Below are 23,640 nucleotides of genomic sequence, written 5' to 3' on the forward strand. Positions count from 1 at the left end.
ATTTATGTTGACTGTCATACAGTTATATTTCTGGTTCTGAGAATAGCCTACCAGTTGGAAAAGGAAACTGTTTACTCTACCCCTGCCATTAAATCCATACTCTCTTTGTTAGAGGTCCTGGGAGCCATTGCCCTAAAAGGCAAGCTGAAGGCACAAATGTTAATATGTAACTTATTATACTTTCTGAAAGACAAAGGGACAGTTAGGGGTTTGAGAACAGAAACTGCTTCTCCCTACAATTGTATTTTATCTTTATTGAACCTTTATTTAACTAGGCATGTCAGTTAAGAACAAATTCTTATTTCCAATGATGGCCTACACCTGCCAAACAAAGACAATGCTGGGACTCCCAATGGGACCTATTGGACTCCCAATCACATCCGGTTGTGATACAGCCTGGATTCGAAACAGGGTGTCTGTAGTGACACCTCTAGCACTGACATGCAGTGCCTTGGACTGCTGCGCCACCTGGGAGCCATCTCCTCCATCAATACCTGTCCCAGACATTTCTAAATCTAGGCCTAATCAGATTCAATAAAAACACATGGTCTTATTGGTATGGGAGAGTGTGCTGCTTCACTGATCCTATTACTATAGCCTTTCCAATTAAAGTGGTAGTGTGTTCCACTGGTAAGCTCCCCATGGGGACTGCAACCTGTATCTAGGCTATAACACACGGCCTGGAGGAGAGGAGGGTCAGGTTTGGAGTGATGACGTCACTGTCTCAAGTGGTGGAGGAGAGGCCTCCTGCATTGTGGGACCTGCTATATTTCATTAGTCTAATTTTGTTTTGGCCTAAATGACAAGGGGTTTACTCTCTTATTCCTTTTTTTCCCTCTTCTCTCGTTCCCCTCCTCCTTCCTTCTTTATAATGTGAGTCACACCCACAGGAAGCCATGTGGCAGCCGGCGACCGGGGTGGCAGAGCAGTAATGTTGTCCTAATCTGTAGTGAGACCATATAGACCTGTAACACTGTGTTTAGCCAGCCTTTATTGAAGCATACTAGACATAGTTGTCTTGAAAATCATGGAATATGTAGTTGCCGACTTTATCCCGTTTTAGAATCCCTGCCCCCACCCTATAGTTAAGTTCTCTATAAAATGAGAGTCACAAACTTGGCACACTGTCACACTAGGCGTTCCTTACACGGTTTTAACCATCTGCTACCCATGTGTTTTGTGACAGTGGGCTTTGCTTCTGTTTTTACAAAATATGCTAATGGTATACCACTATAGGCTAAGGCTAGCCACATCTCCAGATCCCTCACGCTCTCCCGCTCTTGTACTTCAGATCAATCTAGGCCTAAGGCACTTGACTTGTTTTCGACTGCCCTTTTGGATAAAGGGAAGGGAAGAATGAAAGTGGTGTTCACGTTGCCAGAGCATATGGTAACGAACAGACCCATCAAAACAAGTCCTCTCTCACACCCTCACTCATTACCTGGTCCACGTTGTCCACAAACTATTTTAGCCTTTACCCCACTGTCTCCTTCCCTCCCCCCTCTTACACTCTCTCTCCCTCCATATTTCAATTTCACCTCTCTCTTTCCATCTGGAGAGCTTCAATTGTGAGGAGAAACAGAGCGTACTGATAGTTCTGCTATAGTCTGACTGATGCAGCAGAGCTTTGAGGAAGTCTTGGCTATTATGAAAGCTGGTCAGTGGGGAAAGAGGGTCTGGCCTTTGATCACACCATGATGTGGACACTTTTTATTTCTCGTCCTCTCTTCCTCTTGCTTTCTCAGAGGGCAGCGATGCTGGGTACTGTGGGCAGGATTTATTAAAGCCAAGGGTGTGTGTTTAACCACTATTTTAAGCTCTCTTTTGTTCAAGGTTGTAAAGATTTGTGTCGTAACTTGCTGTTTTCTTCCTCTTTCCCTCACAGGGCAGTGATGCCTGGTATGGTGATGTTTCGGCGGCGCTGGTCAGTTGGCAGTGATGACCTAGTGCTGCCCGCCCTCTTCCTCTTTCTACTGCACTGCATCTGGTGAGCACTGCGTTTGGATGTTTTTCTCTGTGAGTGTATGTTCCTGTGTCTGTCTTTGGTCAGGAGTCCCCGCACCAAGCTAAATGTATGAAGCTATATATGAGATGGAATACTTACCCCCCCAAAATGTTGTCTGAACCATGGGTGTGTCATTATTGTGACCATGCCCCTCCCTCCCCCTCCCAGGCTGGTGGTTCTGTCTGTGGTTCTGTTCGGCCTGCCCTATGGCTCGGACCAGTCCTGCTCGGTCACCCTGGTGGACCATGGCCGGGGGTACCTGGGCATCTTGGTCAGCTGCCTGATCTGTGAGAGCGCCATCATATGGCTGAGTATGAGAGGCAGCATCCTCTACACACAGCCCAGAGAAGCTGTGCAATATGTCATCTACATACGACTAGGTAAGACACACCCGCATGTTATCACAGATACACTATATACAGTTGAAGTCGGAAGTCATTAAACAGTCATTAAAGAGAGAATGTGAAATGTCAGAATAATAGTAGAGTGATTTATTTTGGCTTTTGTTTATTTCATCACATTCCCAGTGGGTCAGAAGTTTACATACACACTCAATTGGTATTTGGTAACATTGCTTTGAAATTGTTTAACTTGGGTCAAACATTTCGGGTAGCCTTCCACAAGCTTCCCACAATAAATTGGGTGAATTTTGTCCCATTCCTCTTTTTTTATTTTATTATTTTATTAAATTTTTTACCCCTTTTTCTCCCCAATTTCGTGGTATCCAATTGTTGTAGTAGCTACTATCTTGTCTCATCGCTACAACTTCCGTACGGGCTCGGGAGAGACGAAGGTTGAAAGTCATGCGTCCTCCGATACACAACCCAGCCAGCAGTACTGCTTCTTAGCGCGCACTGCACCCGGCCCGCCACAGGAGTCGCTGGTGCGCGATGAGACAAGGACATCCCTACCGACCAAGCCCTCCCTAACCCGGACGACGCTAGGCCAATTGTGCGTCGCCCCACGGACCTCCCGGTCGCGGCCGGTTACGACAGAGCCTGGGCGCGAACCCAGGGACTCTGATGGCACAGCTGGCGCTGCAGTACAGCGCCCTTAACCACTGCGCCACCCGGGAAGCCGTCCCATTCCTCCTGACAGAGCTGGTGTAACTGATTCAGGTTTGTAGGCCTCCTTGCTCGCACACGCTTTTTCAGTTCTGCCCACACATTTTCTATGGGCTAGAGGTCGGGGCTTTCTGATGGCCACTCCAATACCTTGACTTTGTTGTCCTTAAGCCATTTTGCCACAACTTTGGAAGTATGCTTGGGGTCATTGTCCATTTGGAAGACCCATTTGCGACCAAGCTTCAACTTCCTGACTGATATCTTGAGATGTTGCTTCAATATATCCTCATAATTTTCCTCCCTCATGATGCCATCTATTTTGTGAAGTGCACCAGTCCTTCCTGCAGCAAAGCACCCCCACAACATGATGCTGCCACTCCCGTGCTTCACTGTTGGGATGGTGTTCTTCGGCTTGCAAGCCTCCCCCTTTTTCCTCAAACCATAACGATGGTCATTATTGCCAAACAGTTCTATTTTTGTTTCATCAGACCAGAGGACATTTCTCCAAAAAGTACGATCTTTGTTCCCATGTGCAGTTGCAAACCGTAGTCTGGCTTTTTTATGTCTGTTTTGGAGCAGTGGCTTCTTCCATGCTAAGCGGCCTTTCAGGTTATGTCGATTATAGGACTCGTTTTACTGTGGATATAGATACTTTTGTACCTGTTTCCTCCAGCATCTTCACAGGCTCCTTTGCTGTTGTTCTGGGATTGATTTGTACCTTTCACACCAAAGTATGTTAATCTCTAGGAGACAGAGCGCATCTCCTTACTGAGCGGTATGATGGCTGCGTGGTCCCATGGTGTTTATACTTGCGTACTATTGTACAGATGAACGTGGTACCTTCAGGTGTTTGGAAATTTCTCCCAAGGATGAACCAGACCTGTGGTGGTCTACAATTTTGTTTGAGGTCTTGGCTCATTTCTTTTGATTTTCCCATGATGTCAAGCAAAGAGGCACTGAGTTTGAAGGTAGGCCTTGAAATACATCCACAGGTACACCTCCAATTGACTCAAATAATGTCAATTAGCCTATCAGAAGCTTCTAAAGCCATGACATAATTTTCTGGAATTTTCCAGGCTGTTTAAAGGCACAGTCAACTTCTGACCCACTGGAATTGTGATACAGTGAATTATAAGTGAAATAATCTGTCTGTAAACAATTGTTGGAAAAATTACTTGTCATGCACAAAGTAGATGTCCTAACCGACTTGCCAAAACTATAGTTTGTTAACAAGACATTTGTGGAGTGGTTGAGAAACGAGTTTTAATGACTCCAACCTAAGTGTATGTCAACTTCCGACTTCAACTGTAAATAAGGTATTTCGTTTTTTTCATATTTTTTTATGCATTTGTTTTTATTTTTTACTTCCCTAAGGCTGTATACTCAACCTGTTCTCAGAATATCCTGTCTAATTTCACAATATTGAGTCATGTTGTTTCCCTGTGTTTCACTTCCCTCTCTTCCTCCCTGCTTTCTCTTTCAGCCATCTTGTTGGTGGAGTTGGTATATGCAGTGGTGGGGATCGCCTGGCTTTTCCAATACTACCAACCGTGCTCTGATGTCACTGCCAAGAACCTTGCTTTGGGTGAGTTCGAGAGGGAGTATGAGGGAGCAGCAATCAATGGAGTAAGCATGTTTTAGACTAGAGTAATCTTCAAAGAAGAACCAGGACGGACTTGTAAAACAAAGTAATGGAGTAGAAATGCCCATGGGCATGTTTCGCTTTTCTTACACATTTGCGTGGTTAGTTATCAAGATCACAATATATCAAAACTATCCTTTCTCCTCCCTGTCTCCCCCAGGGATTGTAGTGTGCAATTGGCTGGTGATTTTCAGCGTGTGCTTCACCCTCATGTGTACCTTTGACCCCACGGGGCGCACCTTTGTCAAACTGAAAGCCACCCGGCGACGCCAACGCAACCTCACCACCTACACCCTCAGGTTGGTACCCTCTTCCCTGCATACTACCGTCTGTACACCCTTAGGTTGGTACGATCTGCCCTACACACTACCATCTTTAAACCCTCAGGTTGGTACCCTCTGCCCTACACACTACCATCTCTACAGAGTATACCACCTGCACCCTCAGGTTGGTACCCTCTTCCCTACACACTACTACCGTCTGCCCTACACACTACTACCCTCTCTGCCCTACTCTGTCCACACCCAGCACAGCACACTAAGGTAACCATCCTGCTGTGCCTCCCTTCCTCAGACACCGGCTAGAGGAGGGCCAAGCCAGCAGCTGGAGCAGGAGACTGAAGTTCTTCATGTGCTGCACCCGAGCCCAGGACACACAGTCTGTGAGGGAAATATCATTATTTTTCCTCTATCTGTCACCCAACTTCCTGCATGATACAATTTATTCAGTGAGAAGCAATGGTTGTGGTTAGGATCTGTTCTTGTGGTTATTCATGGTTCAACCTCTATCTCTCCTCTCCCGTTAGGATGCGTATTCCGAGGTGGCCAGCCTGTTTGCAGAGTTCTTCAGAGATCTGGACATTGTGCCTAGTGACATCATAGCTGGCCTGGTGCTGCTTCGCCAGAGACAGAGGTCTAACAGAGGTGCCATCCTGGACCAGGTAACAGGGGATGGGGACCAAGGTGGAGAGAGAAAGAGAGAGGGATGGGGGGATAGGTAAAATGCTAACAGAGTTGGAGGGCCTGTGTGTGTTATATGTTTGACATGGTCTTACTAGTACTGTATATTCCAATGTGTGAAATTGTTGTTTTTCTCCCTCAGGCCAACAATGACATTTTAGCCTTCTTATCTGGAATGCCTGTAACTCGCAACACCAAATACCTGGACCTTAAGAACTCGGTGAGTGTGTGTTTGTGTATTTATATTGAACCTCTAAGGCAGCGGTGTAGCCTCTGTCTCTGTTTTGGATGTATTTTTAACATTGTGTGTGTGTCCCTCAGACGGAGATGGGCATGTACAAGGAGGTGTGTTACTACATGCTGTTTGCCCTGGCAGCGTATGGCTGGCCCATGTACCTGATAAGGAAGCCTGCCTGTGGGCTGTGCCGCCTGGCCAGCTCCTGCCAGTAAGTCTGCCTGCCTGCCTCCCTCCCATCCCATGCACTTATACCGGTTTCACATTTCACATTCATCAGTATTGACAAAGTGGTAATCCACTGGGACAATAACACTCTGGTCAGACCCCACTCTCTGACACAGTGGGTAAACAAACAATGGAGCACTGACACACAGCGTGTTCCACTCCACTGTTCAGACAAAACACTGACCCACGCACTAACCACTTGACTAGTGATACAAAGACCTAAATACACTGAATCACACAGATATGTTTGTGTTTTAGACTCACACACTCAATCTAAGGACCTATTGTAGTAATCTCTCCATCTCGCTCTCTCTCTTCCTCTCTCCATTTTCCTCTCTCGTCTCTTTGTGTCTGTCCACTACTCTCTCTCTCTCTCTCCCTCCCTCCATCTCTCTCTCAGCTGTACATCAGGGTCTGGCTCTAGGCTGTCCCAGACAGTGACAGTGGAGGAGGATAACTGTTGTGGCTGTAACGTCCTGGCTATCCGCCGCCACTTCCTGGACAGAGAGCTGAAGCAGGTCCACGTTGTCTACACATCCTGGCACGACGCGGTGAGTACCAAATGGACGCGTGACAGACTTAGAGGTCAGGGGTCAGTCTGGACAATTACCAGGCATGAGTAGAATACGGAAGATACAACATGCAGTGTTAGTAGAAGCAATTTGCAAAGTACAGATGAACAGGTGTGTGATTTGTCATATTGTCTGTCAGTCAACAATCTGCTGAATCACTCTCCTTGGAATTGTTTCTTTAAATGATTCCTAAATGATATATTGCACTTAGTTCCCTCAATAATACAGTATATGTAATATAACACCTTATATTGCTCTGTACCAAGGGAAGTAAATCACACTGCCAAGTGGCTGACTGAACAAATTCTATCCCAATCACATCCAAAATATTACACCTGTTAATTATTTTCCGTTTGCAGAGGGACGTTGCCGTAGCGAGAAAGAGAGCACTCAAAACACACTGATTTGTAAAGCAGACTTCTCTGTTAACTGGGCCAAGTCTGATTTTCCATCCATTAAACCACACCATGCAGGCTAGCTAGCAGAAGAGTGGAGGGTCTGGACTCTGCAGACTCATCACAGAGGGAGTTAGGCCAGGACACTCCATGATGGAAGTCAACATTATAGTCCTTGGCTGTTTCTTCTGCGATGTCTTTGATTGATGTGTGCAACCAAAATAAATAGATTTAACTGCTGCCTCTCACTATTCTCTTTCTCCCCTTCATAGGTTTACGAGACACCTTTCTTTGTGGCTGTGGATCATGGGAAAAAGAAAGTTGTCATCAGCATTCGAGGAACCCTGTCCCCCAAAGTAAGACACAGTGACAAACCAATGACTCACAAGTGACTGACCAGAGAGTCATCTAACTACCATGGTTGTGTCCCAAATGGCAATCTATTCCCTATTTATTGCAACACTTTTGACAAGAGCTTCTGGTCAATGTTGTGCATGTAGTGTTTAAAAATGGAGAGAGGGTGATGGCATCTCCCAAAAAGACTGCAACAACCTACAGAGTCCACTATATAGGTCAAAAGGTGCTATTTGGGATACAGACGATGACTCACAAGTGAATGACCAGATAGTCACCAAAGTCCATGTCAGTCAATCATGGAGCACAATACAATGTTATGCAATACAACGACTTTCAGTGAAGTTAAATTCCTCACAGTTCTATGACATGAAATTCCCATGAAGTCTCCGTCTTCAACTGAACTCCCACACCCCCTCTCTTGTTGGCTAAACATTCTATGGGCTCAATTTTGTTCAAGTACTGTAAAATCACTATACTTTATAATTTATGAGGTAACTTTTCTTAGTGTCCAAGGAAAGGAGACTATTATTTAACTGGAGCAGGAAGAGAATGTGTTGCACTTGCTAGCAGTATTCAGAACTCCCCTCGAATATGTGTCAACCCATCTATTTAAAATGTCAGTTATTTTTCTCACATCAAAATAGTTTTTTCTTTACTTGAGGAAATAGAGCTCTCGCTCTCTGTCTCTCTCGCTCTCTGTCTCTCTCGCTCTCTGTCTCTCTCGCCCTCTGTCTCTCTCGCCCTCTGTCTCTCTCGCCCTCTGTCTCTCTCGCTCTCTGTCTGTCTCTCTCGCTCTCTGTCTGTCTCTCTCGCTCTCTGTCTGTCTCTCTCGCTCTCTGTCTGTCTCTCTCGCTCTCTCTGTCTGTCTCTCTCGCTCTCTGTCTGTCTCTCTCGCTCTCTCTGTCTGTCTCTCTCGCTCTCTCTGTCTGTCTCTCTCGCTCTCTCTGTCTGTCTCTCTCGCTCTCTCTGTCTGTCTCTCTCGCTCTCTCTGTCTGTCTCTCTCGCTCTCTCTGTCTGTCTCTCTCGCTCTCTCTGTCTGTCTCTCTCGCTCTCTCTGTCTGTCTCTCTCGCTCTCTCTGTCTGTCTCTCTCGCTCTCTCTGTCTGTCTCTCTCGCTCTCTCTGTCTGTCTCTCTCGCTCTCTGTCTGTCTCTCTCGCTCTCTGTCTGTCTCTCTCGCTCTCTGTCTGTCTCTCTCGCTCTCTGTCTGTCTCTCTCGCTCTCTGTCTGTCTCTCTTGCTCTCTCGCTCTGTCTCTCTCGCTCACTCGCTCTGTCTCTCTCCCTCTGTCTCTCTCGCCCTCTGTCTCTCTCGCCCTCTGTCTCTCTCGCCCTCTGTCTCTCTCGCTCTCTGTCTGTCTCTCTCGCTCTCTGTCTGTCTCTCTCGCTCTCTGTCTGTCTCTCTCGCTCTCTGTCTGTCTCTCTCGCTCTCTGTCTGTCTCTCTCGCTCTCTCTGTCTGTCTCTCTCGCTCTCTGTCTGTCTCTCTCGCTCTCTCTGTCTGTCTCTCTCGCTCTCTCTGTCTGTCTCTCTCGCTCTCTCTGTCTGTCTCTCTCGCTCTCTCTGTCTGTCTCTCTCGCTCTCTCTGTCTGTCTCTCTCGCTCTCTCTGTCTGTCTCTCTCGCTCTCTCTGTCTGTCTCTCTCGCTCTCTCTGTCTGTCTCTCTCGCTCTCTCTGTCTGTCTCTCTCGCTCTCTCTGTCTGTCTCTCTCGCTCTCTCTGTCTGTCTCTCTCGCTCTCTCTGTCTGTCTCTCTCGCTCTCTCTGTCTGTCTCTCTCGCTCTCTGTCTGTCTCTCTCGCTCTCTGTCTGTCTCTCTCGCTCTCTGTCTGTCTCTCTTGCTCTCTCGCTCTGTCTCTCTCGCTCACTCGCTCTGTCTCTCTCGCTCTGTCTCTCTCGCTCTCTGTCTCTCTCGCTCTCGCTCACACACACACACGGTCTCTCTGTCTCTCTCTCTCTCTCTCTCACACACACACACGGTCTCTCTCGCTCTTTCTCTCACACACACACGGTCTCTCTCGCTCTTTCTCTCACACACACACGGTCTCTCTCGCTCTTTCTCTCACACACACACACGGTCTCTCTCGCTCTTTCTCTCACACACACACACGGTCTCTCTCGCTCTTTCTCTCACACACACACACGGTCTCTCTCGCTCTTTCTCTCACACACACACACGGTCTCTCTCGCTCTTTCTCTCACACACACACGGTCTCTCTCGCTCTTTCTCTCGCACACACACGGTCTCTCTGTCTCTCTCTCTCACACACACACACTGTCTCTCTGTCTCTCTCACACACACACACACACTGTCTCTCTGTCTCTCTGTCTCTCTCTCTCTCTCGCTCTCTCTCACACACACACTGTCTCTCTCTCTCTCTCTCTCTCTCTCACACACACTGTCTCTCTTGTCTTTCATCTTTTGTTATCACCTCCTCCACTTAAAGTTATGCTCCGGCAACTAAGAAAGTATTTTTTAAACCTCACACTTTGGTCTAGATGTGTCAATGTGTAGTTGCATAGCATAATCTATGAGCAGAATTACTGTTATACCTCAATTAGCCACGAAATCCCTAGTTTGAAAGCGACTGTTTTCTTCAAGCTGTGCCATGCCAATGTGGCCCAGCCCCCTAGCAATTCGAGTTCTGGCCAATGAGTACAGTCCCTCGCATTTGAAAGGGTCCGTGGCACAACTGAATGCATTCAACCAAAATGTGTCTTCTGCATTCAACCCAGCAACTGAATCAGAGAGGTGCCGTGTGGCTGCCTTAATTGACATCTGCCTTGCTCAAGGGCAGAAGGGCAGATTTTTCCACGTTGCCAGCTCAGAGATTCGAACAAGCAACCTTTCGGTTACGGTCCCGAAGCTCTAACCGCAAGGCTACCTGCCGCTGAGTGACAGCTAGTATAGGCTTGCCCAGTATAATCCAATGAGGTTGCCGGGAGACAGAGAGCAATGATATGGTGCACATATCTGCACGCGTGAAGTAGTACACAATTTTCAGGGACCACTTTTGGCTTGTGAGTGCTACTTTCAGAACTACTGGCTAAAAAGTTTACAAAAGTACCAGAGAATCTCTTTAAGTGCATGAAGTAGTATAATAACATATTTTTTCTCTCTCTCGCGTGTGTGTGTGTTATGTTAGGATGCCCTGACGGATCTCACAGGGGACTCTGAGCGTCTGCCAGTGGAGGAGCAGCATGGAAACTGGCTGGGCCACAAGGTCAGAATGCACTCACCCAGCCAGAACTAGTCATATCAAAGGTTCCCTTGGGTGTCTCTTCACCCTCTTACAAGCCATCCCCAAGAGATATTGGTCCAATATGCTCCCAAAGCGCAGGGGCCATTTCACTTCTCAAAAGTGGAATGATTTATAGATGTAAAATTAGTAGATTAAAATTATTTAATAGAGGCTGAAGTGAAGCAAAGATGAATGGAATGTAACAGTCTGCCTCTCCCTCTCTCCTCCCTTCCTCTCTTCTTCTCTCAGGGGATGGTTTACTCAGCAGAGTACATTAAGAAGAAACTAGAGCAGGAAATGATCTTGTCACAAGCCTTTGGAAGAGATTTGGTACATGAGTGATGAATATGTGGATATGTCTCAGTGTGGAGTGTGGTAGAAAGGATTTGTGTATATTAGTTGAAATGTAATACGTTTGTCTAACTAACACTTTCATGGGAACAGAGCATTAAAATAAATATAAGATTTTGTTGAAGTGTGTGGGGGGGGGGGGGGGGGGGTTAGGGGTGTGTGTGTGTGTGTGTATGTGTATAAGAGTATAATTCTAATCTGTGTAGAAAGGATTTGTGTATATTGGTTGAAATGTAATACATGTTTACGTAACTTACACTTTCATGGGAACAGAGCATTAGAAGAGTGTGCGTGTGTACAAGTCTAAACCTAATGTTTTTCTCAGGGTAAGGGAACCATGCACTACGGGCTGGTGATAGTGGGACACTCCCTTGGTGCCGGTACTGCAGCCATCCTGTCCTTCCTGCTCCGCCCCCAGTACCCCACACTGCAGTGCTACTCCTACTCTCCACCAGGTGGCCTTCTGAGGTAACTATGGCCTTCATCATGTCATCAAACTATATGGTAGATTTATTTGCTCGGCCCATTGCTTGAAGCCACTTATAGCTATTGCAACAGGACAGAAAGCACAAAGACCTACTCGGATCAAGAACTTTGCATCAGACATCCATATCCCATTGCTTGTATAGGCTGGAATTGCATTGGGAACTAAATTACTGATAGTACACTAAACACGCACACTGAAACGTCTCACCTTCAACCGTCATAAGATCACTGTGTAACATGTCCATGTGTGTCTTTCAGTAGATGTTAGCCTCTATTATGGGGCTCGTTTCTTTCAGTAGATATAAGGCTCTATTATGGGGCTTGTTTCTTTCAGTAGATATTAGCCTCTATTATGGGGCTTGTTTCTTTCAGTAGATATTAGCCTCTATTATGGGACTTGTTTCTTTCAGTAGATATTAGCCTCTATTATTGGGCTTGTTTCTTTCAGTAGATATTAGCCTCTAGTATGGGGCTTGTTTCTTTCAGTAGATATTAGCCTCTAGTATGGGGCTTGTTTCTTTCAGTAGATATTAGCCTCTAGTATGGGGCTTGTTTCTTTCAGTAGATATTAGCCTCTAGTATGGGGCTTGTTTCTTTCAGTAGATATTAGCCTCTAGTATGGGGCTTGTTTCTTTCAGTAGATATTAGCCTCTAGTATGGGGCTTGTTTCTTTCAGTAGATATTAGCCTCTATTATGGGGCTTGTTTCTTTCAGTAGATATTAGCCTCTAGTATGGGGCTTGTTTCTTTCAGTAGATATTAGCCTCTAGTATGGGGCTTGTTTCTTTCAGTAGATATTAGCCTCTATTATGGGGCTTGTTTCTTTTTGCCTTGTGGCAAAGCTGAATAATCTCTAAAGCTGCCAGTCCCCTCATACTGGATTTGCGATGTAAATCATGGTGAAAGAGGTTGTGTGAACATAGGACATGTTCCAGTGCTCTGCCTGTCCAGTGCTGTTCTGAGAAGGTCATTTGTGGTTAGAACTGGTTCTAGATTATCTCTGCTCATCAGATGAGGTAGAGGCCTTTTGTCAAGTCATCCAGTTTCTAGGTTATAGCATAAAGCAGGGAACTCAGAAGCACCATCTCTGTATACACCAGTGCTTTCTGTGCTGAGATCTTCTTCATATTTGTCAGTCGTGTCTCGTGATCAAGTCTATTTGTCTCTGATCTTATGTATTGATATTGATTAGATCCCAATCCCGTTTGTAACACCGATGTCGATATCTTGGATGCTTTTTATCGAAGGGCAACTCATCGCTGGCCTTGATTCCTCTACACATCGACGCTTGCTGTGGAGAGATGTTGAATTATTTATCCAGTTGGAATGAGATCAGACTCATGATTTTTGTGTGTGGAAAACATCTGGTTGGAAATTCAGCAGCAACAGTTTGTGGTGATGGAGGGAAAGAGAAGGGTACACATCACACTCTGACCCGCTCTTCCTTTTTTCACATCCTCTTTCACTTTTTGTGTCTCTGACAAGCATTTTGCTACACCCGCAGTAACATCTGCTAAATATGTCTATGTGACCAATAAAATTAGATTTGATTTGACTCTCCTCATCGTTTTGTTTCTAGTGAGGATGCCATGGAGTACTCCAAAGAGTTTGTCACTTCTGTCGTTTTGGGAAAGGACCTTGTCCCAAGGTATGTCATCTATGTAGAAACCCCACCTATTTCAAGTATCATATCTGTCATGGTGTACAGCTGTACTCATTTCTCTCCTGTTTGTCTCTCATAGGATCGGTCTCTCTCAGTTGGAGGGGTTTCGGCGCCACCTGCTGGAAGTCTTACAGAAGAGCGACAAGCCCAAGGTAGCGCATGTACAGTTGAAGTCGCAGGTTTACATACACATAGATTTATTTTAAACTGTAAAACCCTTACGCACCACTACACTTTGTATACCAGGGTTGGCTGGCCTTCTCTAGTCACTTGTAGGCTCAGTCACTGGTATACTTTTATTAACAAAGCCAGTTTGGGTTTACTACCTTTTTATTTGGGCATTTTTATTGTTCAGAAATGTGGTGGGTACTCTCTTCGTTCGCTGGACTTTTTCCTGCTAACTGTTCCAAATGTCCGAACTGAATTTGGTAAAAGGGCTTTTATGTACTCTGTGCCATCGTCTTAGAACGTCTGACAAAATATTTTAAACTGGAAGAACGTGTCCCGATGAGTATTTTTAAATCACTGATGAATGATATTGAGACTGATTCCCTGACCTGTCAACGTTTTTAATTTGCTGTTTTTGATTTTGTTATACTCTTGTGAATTCTATGGTTTTTACTAGATTACTTGAGGTTGTTCATGTTGTTTGTCTGTAATTTTTGTAATGACTTGGTGCTGCCTATCTTGGCCAGGATGCTCTTGAAAAAGAGATTTTAAATCTCAATGAGCCCTTCCTGGTTAAATAAAGGTTAAACAAAATAAATAAAACTTAGGTTGGAGTCATTAACTTGGTTTTCAACCACTCCACACATTTCTTGTTAACAAACTATAGTTTTGGCAAGTCAGTTAGGACATCTACTTTGTGCATGACATAAGTAATTTTTCCAACAATTGTTTACAGACAGATTATTTCACTTATAATTCACTGTATCCCAATTCCAGTGGGTCAGAGTTTACATACACTAAGTTGACTGTGCCTTTAAACAGCTTGGAAAATTCCAGAAAATGATGTCATGGCTTTAGAAGCTTCTGATAGGCTAATTGACATCATTTGAGTGGACCTGTGGATGTATTTCAAGGCCTACCTTCAAACTCAGTGCCTCTTTGCTTGACATCATGGGAAAATCAAAAGAAATGAGCCAAGACCTCTGAAACAAAATTGTAGACCTCCAGAAGTCTGGTTCATCCTTGGGAGCAATTTCCAAACGGCTGAAGGTACCACGTTCATCTGTACAAACAATAGTACACAAGTATAAACACCATGGGACCACACAGCCGTTATACCGCTCAGGAAGGAGACACGTTCTGTCTCCTAGAGATGAAAGTACTGTGGTGCGAAAAGTACAAATCAATCCCAGAACAACAGCAAAGGACCTTGTGAAGATGCTGGAGGAAACCGGTACAAACTTATCTATATCCACAGTAAAACGAATCCTATATCGACGTAACCTGAAAGGCCGCTCAGCATGGAAGAAGCCACTGCTCCAAAACCACCATAAAAAAGCAAGACTACGGTTTGCAACTGCACAAGGGGACAAAGATCAGACTTTTTGGATAAATGTCCTCTGGTCTGATGAAACAAAAATAGAACTGTTTGGCCATAATGACCATCATTATGTTTGGAGGAAAAAGGGGGAGGCTTGCAAGCCGAAGAACACCATCCCAACAGTGAAGCACGGGGTAGGCAGCATCATGTTGTAGGGGTGCTTTGCTGCAGGAGGGACTGGTGCACTTCCCAAAATAGATGGCATCATGAGAGAGGAAATTTATGTGGATATATTGAAGTAACATCTCAAGATATCAGTCAGGAAGTTGAAGCTTGGTCGCAAATGGGTCTTCCAAATGGACAATGACCCCAAGCATACTTCCAACGTTGTGGCAAAATGGCTTAAGGACAACAAAGTCAAGGTATGGCCATCACAAACCATGACCTCAATCATATAGAAAATGTGTGGGCAGAACTGAAAAAGCGTGTGCAAGCAAGGAGGCCCACAAACCTGACTCAATTACACCAGCTCTGTCAAGAGGAATGGGCCAAAATTCACCCAACTTATTGTGGGAAGCCTGTGGAAGGCTTCCTGAAACGTTTGACCCAAGTTAAACAATTTCAAGGCAATGCTACCAAATACTAATTGAGTGTATGTAAACTTCTGACCCCCTGGCAATGTGATGAAAATTAAAAGCTGAAACAAATCCTTCTCTCTACTATTATTCTGACATTTCACATTCTTAAAATAGTGGTGATCCTAACTGACCTAAGACAGGGAATCTTTACTAGGATTCAATGTCAGAAATTGTCAAACTGAGTTTAAATGTATTTGGCTAAGGTGTATGTGAACTTCCGACTTTAACTGTATTTCCAATTAGATAGCAAAGTGTGTGTGTGTGTGTGTGTGTGGGGTCAAGCTCTGTATATTCTACAGAAAGGAAGCATCAACACTGTCCTGTAACCGCTATCAGTATAGGTTGTAACTGCTGATATCTCCCTGCCAGTGGAGGATCATTGCAGGGGGAACTAAGTGCATTCCTAAGTCCGAGCTGCCTGTGGACGACGGCCCCCAGCCCCAGACAGCCCCCGTGCCCCCCAGCACCCGTCTCTGGCTGCATCCCAGTGATCTCAGCATCGCCCTGTCAGCCTCCACCCCCCTCTACCCCCCGGGCAAGGTCATCCACGTGGTCCACAACCACCCCTCAGAGACATGGTAAGAGCCCTGGCATTACAATGATGGCACAAGAAAGTTTATTAGTCACATGCACAGGGTCACAGATGTCGTTTCAGGGTACTGTGGAATCCTCTTTATATAGTAGTAATAAAAAGTCAAAATAGAATAGAAAAAGATCACAGGACGGCATATACTGTATATTGACACACAGCTTGTTTTAAATTCTATACATCTGCAGCAGTTAAAGGTAGTTAAGTGTGTAAACAAGGATACTTCACCATAGAGTGACGAGTGAGTAACAAGGAGAAATGTCCATTGTGGTTTGAGGGGGAGGTAGGGGTGGGCGGATAAATGTCCGTTGAGGGGGAGGTAAAATGAAGTCCGGGGGCCATGAGAGGGACAGGGGGAGCAGGTAGCTGCCTCGTGGTGGCTATTCAGCAGCCTGATGGTCTGGAGGTAGAAGCTCTTGGCCAGTCTGTCAGTTTTTGCCATGATGCTCCTATATTGAGTGTTGAAATCGGGGAGAACAGGCCGTGGCTCGGGTGGCTGAGGTCCATGATGACCTTCTTGGCCTTCCTGTAACACTTTGTGTTGGAGGTGTCCTGGAGGGCAGGCAGTATGCACCTGATGGTGCGTTTGGCCGAGCATACCACCCTCTGTAGAGCCTTGCAGTCAGCGGCAGTGTTGATACAACCCAACAGTATGCTCTCGATGGTGCTCCTGTTGGACACTGTGAGGGCCCTCGGGGACAGGCCAAATTTCTTCAGCATCCTGAGGTTGAAGAGTCACTGTCGTGCCATCCCCCACGAGGGGGAGATTTGTTTGCTCATGTGCTTAAAAATACTTTACATAGGGCCTCCCCGGTGCCACGACCGGGGGATGGAGGTCCGTGGGGCGATGCACAATTGGCCTAGCGTCGTCCGGGTTAGGGAGGGTTTGGCCGGTAGGGATATCCTTGTCTCATCGCGCAACAGCGACTCCTGTGGCGGGCCGGGCGCAGTGCACGCTAACCAAGGTCACCAGGTGCACGGTGTTTCCTCCGACACATTGGTGTGGCTGTCTTCCGGGTTGGATGCGCGCTGTGTTAAGAAGCAGTGCTGCTTGGTTGGGTTGTGTTTCGGAGGATGCATGGCTTTCGACCTTCGTCTCTCCCGACGAAGGACAATTGGATACCATGAAATTGGGGAGAAATTGGGGATAAAACTTATTTTTTTATTATTGAAAAAGAAATACTTTACATAAAACAACACAGAAACCACAAAAAAATATTAATTTAGCTACACATTTAAAGTGAAAGTACAATATGCTGTACACTGGAGGGACCAACAGACTATCTATTATACAGCCTAACGGCTGTTGTATAAAAGAGTCCCCATATCTATCTGTTTTGAGTGAAGGGGATGAGTAGTGTCCTGTAAAAGGCTTTCAAGTTTTAGGTGGATGAATTTTGTGTACAGATTGGTGGCTGATTCTTGATCTAGATCAATTATCCTTTCCACCATCTTAAGCGCCGAAGCTTTTTCACCACGGTGTCCGTGTGGTTTGACCATTTCAGCTCCTTGGAGATGCTTACGCCGAGGAACTTTGTTTTTGACCGTCTCCAGGGCGGCCCTGTTGATAAGGATGGGAGTGTGCCCAGCTTGGTTCCTCCTGAAGTCCACAATTAGATCCTTTGTTTTGCTGACATTGAGTGAGAGGTTGTTTACCTAGCAAAACACCGTCAGAATGCCTACTTCCTCTCTGTAAGCCGTCTCGTCATGGTTGTTAATAAGGCCTACTACTGTTGTGTCGTCAGTGAACTTGATGATGGAGTTGGAACTGTGTGAGGCCACCCAGTCGTGGGTATACAAGGAGTACAGTAGGGGACTGAGGACGCACCCTTGTGGGGCTCCCGTGTTGAGGATCAGTTTGAAGGAGGTGATGTTGCCTACCTTCACCACCTGGGGGCGGCCCGTCAGGTAGTCCAGGACCCAGTTGCATAGGGAGGAGTTCAGTCCCAAGGCTGAGAGCTTTGTGGTGAGCTTAGCGGTATTTTAGTTGAACAGCATCCTCACAAATGCATTCCTTTAGTCCAGGTGGGTGAGGACAGTGTATACTACCAATCAGTTTAGTACACATCTAGTGTGACATGTTTAATGCTAATTGGATAGAAACTGTACTAGGGAAAAGGCTGGCTTTACTCAGACATTACTTTTGGTATAAATGTGCATGTATACATCATTTTGCTGCGTATATAATTTAGCATGCCCCTCTGTGTGTAGCTGTGGACAGGAGGAGCCCACCTACTCAGCTCTCTGGGGGGATAACAAGTCTTTCAACGAGGTCATCATCTCCCCTGCCATGCTAAACGAGCACATGCCTCACATGGTGATGGAGGGACTCAACAAGGTCTGTGAATATAATAGATACACTGTCCATGTCTGTCTGGGTTTCCTTTGTGTGTTGGATGGGATGACTGGAGGTTTCCTGTAGATAAAATGAAGGTGTAGGGGTGCTGGTCAGATGCTCTGTTGGGGAAGGTGACAGAATAAGGTATCGGAGCGCTGGTGAAATGCACTGAGGGAAATATCAATGAATCAAACATCATTCATACACTGAGTTGGCAGGTGACGACACTGGATGAATGTTCGATGGATGTGTTTGTGGGTTTCTGTCTGTAAAAGCTTTCCTAACAATTGTATGTTTTCAATTAATAGTTAGAACTAACCTCGTGTTTTCTTGTGCGGTAGCTGGAGAAGGGTGCTGTTCACTGACGGTGTGCTGGATGTTCTGTCTGGTCTGCTCCACAGGCACTACATGCTTAGTCAATACTGAGGTTACTCTAATGGAACTGCATTGGTGTTGGAGTGTGTCTGCTGTGTGTTGGGTATTGGTGTAAGCATGGTGTTGTGTGATTTGAAACTGCAGTGGTGTTGGAGTGTGTCTGCTGTGTGTTGGGTATTGGTGTAAGCATGGTGTTGTGTGATTGAAACTGCAGTGGTGTTGGAGTGTGTCTGCTGTGTGTTGGGTATTGGTGTAAGCATGGTGTTGTGTGATTGAAACTGCAGTGGTGTTGGAGTGTGTCTGCTGTGTGTTGCGTATTGGTGTAAGCATGGTGTTGTGTGATTGAAACTGCAGTGGTGTGTTTGTATGTCTGTGTGATACTTATGATGTCTCTGCAGGTACTGGAACCATTTGGTCTCAGTTCTGAGCAGGCAGGTGCAGAGCCAATGGAGATGGAGGATGAGGGCCAACCAGCCAGCACTGTTGTGGTCATAACCTCTGAAACAGAGCTGCCCTCTACACCTCTGCTTTCAGATACCTCCTCTAATGCCCACAAAGACTCACTCTCTCCCTCTCCTCTTTCAGATACCTCCTCTAACCCCCACAAAGACTCACTCTCTACCTCTCCTCTTTCAGATACCTCCTCTAACCCCCACAAAGACTCACTCTCTCCCTCTCCTCTTTCAGATACCTCCTCTAACCCCCACAAAGACTTACTCTCTCCCTCTCCTCTTTCAGATACTTCCTCTAACCTCCACAAAGACTCACTCTCTACCTCTCCTCTTTCAGATACCTCCTCTAACCCCCACAAAGACTCCCTCTCTCCCTCTCCTCTTTCAGATACCTCCTCTAACCCCCACAAAGACTCACTCTCTCCCTCTCCTCTTTCAGATAGCTTTTCTGATACCCACAAATACATTTCCTCTCCCTGTTCTCTTTCAGATTGTCCCTCTACTGCCAAAATAGAGCTGCCATCTACCCCTCTTAGATACCCCATCTGTTCCCCAAACACACTCTACCCCTCCTCTTATAGAGGTAGTCTTCCCCCCACTGAACCATCAAATACCTCCCCGCAAATAGACCGAACTTTTATCTCCCACGTTGACCAACCCGCCGTCTCCCACGTTGACCAACCCGCCGTCTCCCACGTTGACCAACCCGCCGTCTCCCTATTATCGAATGGCCCCTCTACTCAGGAAACTGACTTGTTCTCTACACCTCTGTGTCACACCCACTCTCTCTCCCTCAAGCATCAAGTACCACCCCAAACAGACCTACCCTTTCCCCCACAATCATGACAGACAGACCCCATCTACTTCTCTTACAGGTGTACCCTGCAGTACCCTTCCACCAAGCTCCTCTGAACCTCTACTATCCAATACCCCTTCATCTCTCCAAGTAGACTCTTCAAATACACAATCTACCACCCCCACACAACCTATCCCAAATCCTCTGGTTTAACGTTACAGCCTCTACCTCTCCTTTCCAGCTCACAGTCCTCCTCTGCCTCTTCAGTCTTACAAACCCTGTCTTGCTCTTTGCTTTAGCTTCAAATTGTTCAGATTGAGAAACCACCACACAACCTACTTACTAACTAATGCACGCTTTTCTCTAGATGCAGTGAGGTTTCCATGGTTACCCCCAATTTCTCCAACACTAACCCCCTCCTTATTATTCCTTGTGGCCTCCTACTGTTCCTAATTGGCAGCTCAAGGTGTCCTGAGTAAGGAGGATGTGCTAAGTGTCTCTGAGTCCTCTGATTCCCCCACAGTTGGCATGATGGCACAAACAGACTGGCAACCAGGCTCCTGTAGACCGTGTGGTCACATCAAATAGATTCTAATGGCTGGTTTTAAATTAGAGTAGCCTGTTACCTGACGGTGATGACTACTTGTACAGATTGACCAGCCTGAAATAACCTCCGACCATTCAGACCAGTTCACTTTATATTAGTGAGATGATGGAGCACTGAGCTAGCCCTGGTTTATGCTCAATTCATTGATATAATTAGACAAAAGATAAATTGACCTAATAATGTATCTCAATGGGCTCGTTACAAAGAGGGAGGACGTGCTTGTCTATTAGTCATGGTCAGTGCTTGACTTGGGCAGGAGCTCACCAGAGCTGAATACCTGCACCTCACATTTTCTACTGCTTGAGCTCCTTTTCCTAGCTCAAGCACCTAAATGTGAACAGTACCAGCACTCAAAATGAGTGCCAGCACCTATTTCAGTCCAAGTCAAGCACTGGTCATGGAGGCAGAACAGTACTTCGCTGGTACTGTTCTGCGCTGTGGGAGAGCACTCTGAGCACTGTTGGAGATGCACCTACTGGTTGATGTGTTTTACAGTATTTGATCTTGGTGGCTTTGTTTCTGATTGTGTCCCCTATGGTGCTGCTGGGGTGTTGGTGATGTGCCTTTTTCTGTTGTTGTTGTTGTTGCTATGGGAATATTAAGGTCATGCTGCTTGCTGCCTTATTGGTCTTTCGCCTGGTTCTCAGTATGTTCTATAATTATGTCCAGAAAAGTACTGTACTTCATTTAGTTTTTTCTGTGCTGATTGACACCCATCATTAGCTGACTGTTTTTACTCACCTCCCTCTCTGTCCATCTCTTCCTGTTACACACAGCTTTCATACCAATACCATCCATGTTTGTTCAATGTTAACTCCCATTATCATTTATTTTCATGTTTCATTATAGCCATTTGTCATGTTGTAATGTTGTATTCCATGTCACAATGTGTTTTAAAAAATGCATGGCTTGTGATCCACATGTGTTCATATTTATTAATGATATGTTGTTCTTGAATCATGCTTTTTTTCATTTTGTGTTTTAACTCATTAAAGACAAATCATATATTTACCTGTGTGGTGTTGTGATTACCATGAGTGTGTAGTAACTGTTGTCTGTGCTCTCTCTGTGTGGTGATGTGATTACCATGAGTGTGTAGTAACTCTTGTCTGTGCTCTCTCTGTGTGGTGATGTGATTACCATGAGTGTGTAGTAACTGTTGTCTGTGCTCTCTGTGTGGTGATGTGATTACCATGAGTGTGTAGTAACTGTTGTCTGCTCTCTGTGTGGTGATGTGATTACCATGAGTGTGTAGTAACTGTTGTCTGTGCTCTCTGTGTGGTGATGTGATTACCATGAGTGTGTAGTAACTGTTGTCTGCTCTCTGTGTGGTGATGTGATTACCATGAGTGTGTAGTAACTGTTGTCTGTGCTCTCTGTGTGGTGATGTGATTACCATGAGTGTGTAGTAACTGTTGTCTGCTCTCTGTGTGGTGATGTGATTACCATGAGTGTGTAGTAACTGTTGTCTGTGCTCTCTGTGTGGTGATGTGATTACCATGAGTGTGTAGTAACTGTTGTCTGTGCTCTCTGTGTGGTGATGTGATTACCATGAGTGTGTAGTAACTGTTGTCTGTGCTCTCTGTGTGGTGATGTGATTACCATGAGTGTGTAGTAACTGTTGTCTGTGCTCTCTGTGTGGTGATGTGATTACCATGAGTGTGTAGTAACTGTTGTCTGTGCTCTCTCTGCTCTCTTTTTTCTTTTTCATTAGTTTAGATGAGTAACCTACTTAGGGTGTACACACCACACATACATCTGCGTAGGCCTACATATTATGGAATACTTCTGCAGCAACGTGAAAGTCTGAGATTTGTATCCAGGGGTATAGTGCATGACTTTGGTATCTACTCGGGTTTGGTGTTTACCTGTGCTATTCAGGTTTGTTCAGTATTCAAGTATCATGCTTAAACAAATGAGGGTGGATGGACTTAGTGTTTCTGACCTTCATCTTTCCCTTCACTTGACACAGTTTTGACTCGTCTCTAATGCCTTGTTTTCAATAATCTTAACATTCACTTTTTCCTGTACCAGCCTACCTGTCAATCCATTGTTCTTGCTGATGTCAATGACATATACAGGCAATTCCAGTTCTACAGCTCTTAAATTCTCCTTACTGATCACCTTAGTTCACTGTTACTGCTCTCCCTCCTTCTTCAGTCCTTCCAGAGCCTCCAAATCAGTCAATAATGTCAACAATGCTGGTAGCAGTAAATTGACTGCTCCTCCTACCGTGTTATTGACAGGTGCTGGAGAACTATAATAAAGGGAAGACAGCCCTGCTGTCGGCTGCTAAGGTAATGGTGAGCCCAACCGAGGTGGACCTGAACCCAGAGACCATCTTCATGGCAGCCGCCCCGCCTCCTGCCTCCCAACAACCCACCCCAACCACCCAACACCGCAGGAACAGCAGCGTTCGGTTAGTCCACTGGGATATGGGTGGAGCTTTGGGAGGGTCTGGGCAGAGACTGGGAACATGTATGACTGACTGACTGACTGACTATAATCAAAAATCTCATGCATGTGTACAGGTAACTGCCCAAATAATGGAAACATTTGAGTAAATGAAGGATACAAAGTATACTGAATGCAGGTGCTTCCACACGTGTGGTTACTGAGTTAGTTAAGCAATTAAAATCCCATCATGCTTAGGGTTATGTCTAAAAATGCTGGGCAGGCTGTTATTTTTTTACCTTATTTTAGCTATCATGGCTCTGCCCCATAGGATGACAATACCCCTATCCACTGAATGGTGGATGAGCATGAAAATGATTATGTTGCATCCCTCCAATAGAGTCTCAGTCACGTGTAGAATCTATACCAAGGCGCATTGAAGCCGTTCTGGTTCATGGTGGCCCTACAACCTATTAAGACACTTTATGTTGGTGTTTCCTTTATCTTGGACAATGAAGGAATGTATGTTATGTGCAAGAGTCTGCAAGAATGTACCTAGTCCTTCAAGGTTTGTTCTTCTATGTGTTCAGATAGAAGTAAAGCATGACAGCATTAACTCTGCCACTACCTTTCTCCCATGCACGGTCCTTGCTCTCTGACCCACAGTCATTGGTCTGACTCCAGATCAGTGGCAACGTATTGTAGTACACAGTCCCCTCGCCCCCGTCTGGTTTAGCCCCTGTAGAACAGAAGTAGTCTAGTGACCTGTTAGTGA

General features: G+C 45.6%; 2 protein-coding genes across 3 annotated transcripts in view; one reads left to right on the forward strand and one right to left on the reverse strand.

Annotated features, from left to right (window-relative positions):
• The window catches only part of LOC139384918 (DNA-directed RNA polymerases I, II, and III subunit RPABC5), a 235,138-nt gene that overhangs the window by 21,876 nt on the left and 189,622 nt on the right, over positions 1 to 23,640 (reverse strand). The gene's annotated exons all lie outside the window — the stretch shown is intronic.
• The window catches only part of LOC139384809 (diacylglycerol lipase-alpha-like), a 43,105-nt gene that overhangs the window by 15,697 nt on the left and 3,768 nt on the right, over positions 1 to 23,640 (forward strand). The window contains exons 2-19 of one of the 2 annotated variants that reach the window (XM_071129702.1): positions 1,886 to 1,987; positions 2,174 to 2,385; positions 4,553 to 4,654; positions 4,872 to 5,010; positions 5,285 to 5,372; positions 5,517 to 5,651; positions 5,813 to 5,890; positions 5,992 to 6,116; positions 6,534 to 6,684; positions 7,373 to 7,456; positions 10,593 to 10,670; positions 10,938 to 11,018; positions 11,365 to 11,507; positions 13,104 to 13,172; positions 13,267 to 13,339; positions 15,684 to 15,892; positions 18,115 to 18,241; positions 19,015 to 21,482. In XM_071129702.1, coding sequence (XP_070985803.1) covers positions 1,893 to 1,987; positions 2,174 to 2,385; positions 4,553 to 4,654; positions 4,872 to 5,010; positions 5,285 to 5,372; positions 5,517 to 5,651; positions 5,813 to 5,890; positions 5,992 to 6,116; positions 6,534 to 6,684; positions 7,373 to 7,456; positions 10,593 to 10,670; positions 10,938 to 11,018; positions 11,365 to 11,507; positions 13,104 to 13,172; positions 13,267 to 13,339; positions 15,684 to 15,892; positions 18,115 to 18,241; positions 19,015 to 19,914 — 2,889 coding nt within the window. In that variant the 5' untranslated portion in view covers positions 1,886 to 1,892 and the 3' untranslated portion in view covers positions 19,915 to 21,482. Of the gene's footprint in view, positions 1 to 1,885; positions 1,988 to 2,173; positions 2,386 to 4,552; positions 4,655 to 4,871; positions 5,011 to 5,284; positions 5,373 to 5,516; positions 5,652 to 5,812; positions 5,891 to 5,991; positions 6,117 to 6,533; positions 6,685 to 7,372; positions 7,457 to 10,592; positions 10,671 to 10,937; positions 11,019 to 11,364; positions 11,508 to 13,103; positions 13,173 to 13,266; positions 13,340 to 15,683; positions 15,893 to 18,114; positions 18,242 to 19,014; positions 21,483 to 22,717; positions 22,891 to 23,640 lie in introns of those variants that run through there. The other variant, XM_071129701.1, reaches the window with a different exon arrangement.

This window comes from Oncorhynchus clarkii, chromosome 26, assembly GCF_045791955.1.
Source record: "Oncorhynchus clarkii lewisi isolate Uvic-CL-2024 chromosome 26, UVic_Ocla_1.0, whole genome shotgun sequence".
NCBI classification, from domain to species: domain Eukaryota; kingdom Metazoa; phylum Chordata; class Actinopteri; order Salmoniformes; family Salmonidae; genus Oncorhynchus; species Oncorhynchus clarkii.